The sequence below is a fragment of the Armigeres subalbatus genome, chromosome 3, assembly GCF_024139115.2.
Source record: "Armigeres subalbatus isolate Guangzhou_Male chromosome 3, GZ_Asu_2, whole genome shotgun sequence".
Taxonomy (NCBI): Eukaryota; Metazoa; Arthropoda; class Insecta; order Diptera; family Culicidae; genus Armigeres; species Armigeres subalbatus.
Window position 1 is genome coordinate 337,500,560 of NC_085141.1, and position 2,390 is coordinate 337,502,949.

Genomic DNA, 2,390 nt, shown 5'->3' on the forward strand with positions numbered 1-2,390 from the left:
AAGTTTGAAATCTAAATTTTTATTTTCTATAATTGGGTCAATTTGGAGTAAAATAAATAGTTAAAAATATTGAGTATTGTGCGAGATAAGTAGGAGACATTTTTGAAAATATCAATCATAATCCTGTGGCTTCCAAACAGTATAAATTATAAGTTTTATGTGCAGTGAGCCGGGAATCGGGTCCATAGGCCCAAGTAGTGTTTACCCTATCAACACTTTTCGTACAGTGCATGCCGTTTGAAGTTTCGGACACTCAGTCTGCTTCTGTTTCTTTGCTCCGCAAAAATTAGAAGTTTTCTCTTTTCTCGCAATAAATATTGCATTAAATGTAAATTTTGGAACATTTTTCGTCTTTGTTTATAGCTGTTTACAGATCCGAACGGAATCCAGTAACGTATGATAATGGCTACAAAAATAGTGCAAAATGAGGCTGCTTCGGTCAATAAGGCACGTCATTTAATATGCCGGTTGTGCATGAGTAAGAAGTCCCTGAAAAACATTTTCCAACACGATGGACTAAGTATTTGGATTTCAAAGTTTCTATCGATTGTGGTATGAATCGGGCTTCAGCAGCACTCTTCTCCAAATATAAATGGTATCTAATTTTAGGTTTCACGGGACGACAAAATAAGTCTCATGGTTTGTGACGATTGCCGGACACGGTTATTTGATTTCCGAGAGTATCAACTTCGTTGCATGGAAGTTCAAAATGAACTGGAAGTCGAATGCACTGATGAGGAAATAATAGGTTCGAAACGGTCGACAAGTATAGTAACCAAGAAGAAATTACGACAAGATTCCGAAATAGTCTTCAATTGTTCCAAGTGTGAGAAAAATTTTCGGTCGCAACGGGGCTTCGAACTGCACAATGAAACCTTCCATTCTACAGTGGTATTCCAATGCGAGTTTTGTAGTCTAATGTTTCCAGCAAAGTATGAATATCTACAGAGAATATTCAAATTGGTTTCTAACGGGACAATTATAATTATTCTAGGCATCTTCTGAGAAAACATACTAAAAAGCACTTTGAGCGAGGAAGGAAGCATTCCTGTGCGATTTGTGGATTTGCCTTCTTAGAATTGAATCATCTGAAAAGGCACATGGAAAAGCACAAAAGAGAGAATTTGAAAATTGACCATCGAATCTGTCAAATACAGGACAGACAGAAGATAAATGACCCTGTGAATGACCGTGAAATTAATTACGACCAAAGTGAAAAATCTATCTTGGAGTCGTCAGACAATGTTAATGTTGAACCTGGAGCTGACGACTTATTCGAAGCAACGAGTATAAAAATTGAGTTAGAGGTAGATGATTCCAATGAGGAAAGGAAGCAGGAAAGGATTAATGAGCACGTCACCGAGGTAAGCCTAGAAGCAGAGACGAGCGCAAGCTCCGAGGCTCCTAAATTCAAATGCGACATTTGCCACAAGTATTTGAAAACTAAGCAAGTTTTAACAGTTCACAAGCAGAATGTTCATTCACCTAAAATCCTCAATTGTCCGAAATGCTACAAATCATTTTCTTCAAGGTAGGTCCCGCTTAAAGCAAATTGTAAAAAAATTGGGTACACACGAATCTCATTTTTTACAGGACCAGTTTTAGGCGACACGAACGGGTGGTTCACAACAAGGAGAGGATGCACAAATGTGAGGTTTGTTGCTATGAGTTTTTCACAAAATATGATATGAACAAACATATGAAGGTTCACCAAGAAGGCTACATGCGATCATATGGCCGAAAAGGGAAACCTTCGTTGACTGATGAAGACGTCGAAAGAGTAAATACCGAAACGGAAAACTCTGAATCTGTGCCAGAGTTAATGGACATCAAAAAGGAAGTGTAATAGTATTTAGTAGCAACAACAAACAGAGCGAGCAAATATATGAAAAGCTAAATAGATTTAAATTTATATTGAAAGTTCTATGCATGTTTGATTGAAGCAGTTTCTAGTTTGTCTTAATAGAACGATGAATTCGAATCCATCTACCACCATAAAAGCTATTTGCAATAGGTATGGATAAAGATGGTCTCACACCTCACAAAATGAGTTGTTCAGTTAGTATTGCAATCAAAAGCGTAGGATTGCCCTTTCGCGAAACAATTGTTCAGTGGGTTGACATCGCTCTCCGCACTCCGACTTGATGTGTAGCCACCGCACTCGTTTTATTCACCTAGTAGATCACAGAAGCGGCTGTGCTTCAACGGCCCCAATTGTTTTGTCAGTATGTCTGCGATCATCATTTCAGTTGGACAATATTCCAACATTATTTGCCTTTTCTGGTACCGTGCGTTCCCAGACAAACTTCTACCGGACATCAATATGCTTGGAACTGTGGCTAGACCTCTCGGTCCGAATAAAAACGAGACACCCCTGGTTGTGCTCTTCG

At 38.7% G+C, this 2,390-nt stretch overlaps 1 protein-coding gene across 2 annotated transcripts; it reads left to right on the plus strand.

Annotated features, from left to right (window-relative positions):
- Positions 1 to 1,916, plus strand: LOC134221359 (GDNF-inducible zinc finger protein 1-like). Of its 2 annotated transcripts, XM_062700555.1 has the most exons (5): positions 1 to 89; positions 364 to 552; positions 610 to 932; positions 995 to 1,531; positions 1,594 to 1,916. In XM_062700555.1, the coding sequence occupies exons 2-5, from the start codon at positions 397 to 399 to the stop codon at positions 1,844 to 1,846; spliced, it is 1,269 nt and encodes a 422-aa protein (XP_062556539.1). In that variant the 5' UTR covers positions 1 to 89; positions 364 to 396; the 3' UTR covers positions 1,847 to 1,916. The 2 variants fall into 2 exon arrangements, with proteins under 2 accessions (XP_062556539.1, XP_062556538.1); XM_062700554.1 differs by lacking the exon at positions 1 to 89 and having other exon boundaries at positions 222 to 552.
- The last annotated feature ends 474 nt before the right edge of the window (positions 1,917 to 2,390 follow it).

Excerpts from the sequence above, each read along its gene's own strand:
- LOC134221359 (XM_062700555.1), top strand. The coding sequence starts at position 397 with ATGATAATGGCTACAAAAATAGTGCAAAATGAGGCTGCTTCGGTCAAT. Across the intron at positions 553-609 it reads CAAAGTTTCTATCGATTGTG|GTTTCACGGGACGACAAAAT; the intron begins GTATGAATCGGG and ends ATCTAATTTTAG. Across the intron at positions 1,532-1,593 it reads TACAAATCATTTTCTTCAAG|GACCAGTTTTAGGCGACACG; the intron begins GTAGGTCCCGCT and ends CATTTTTTACAG.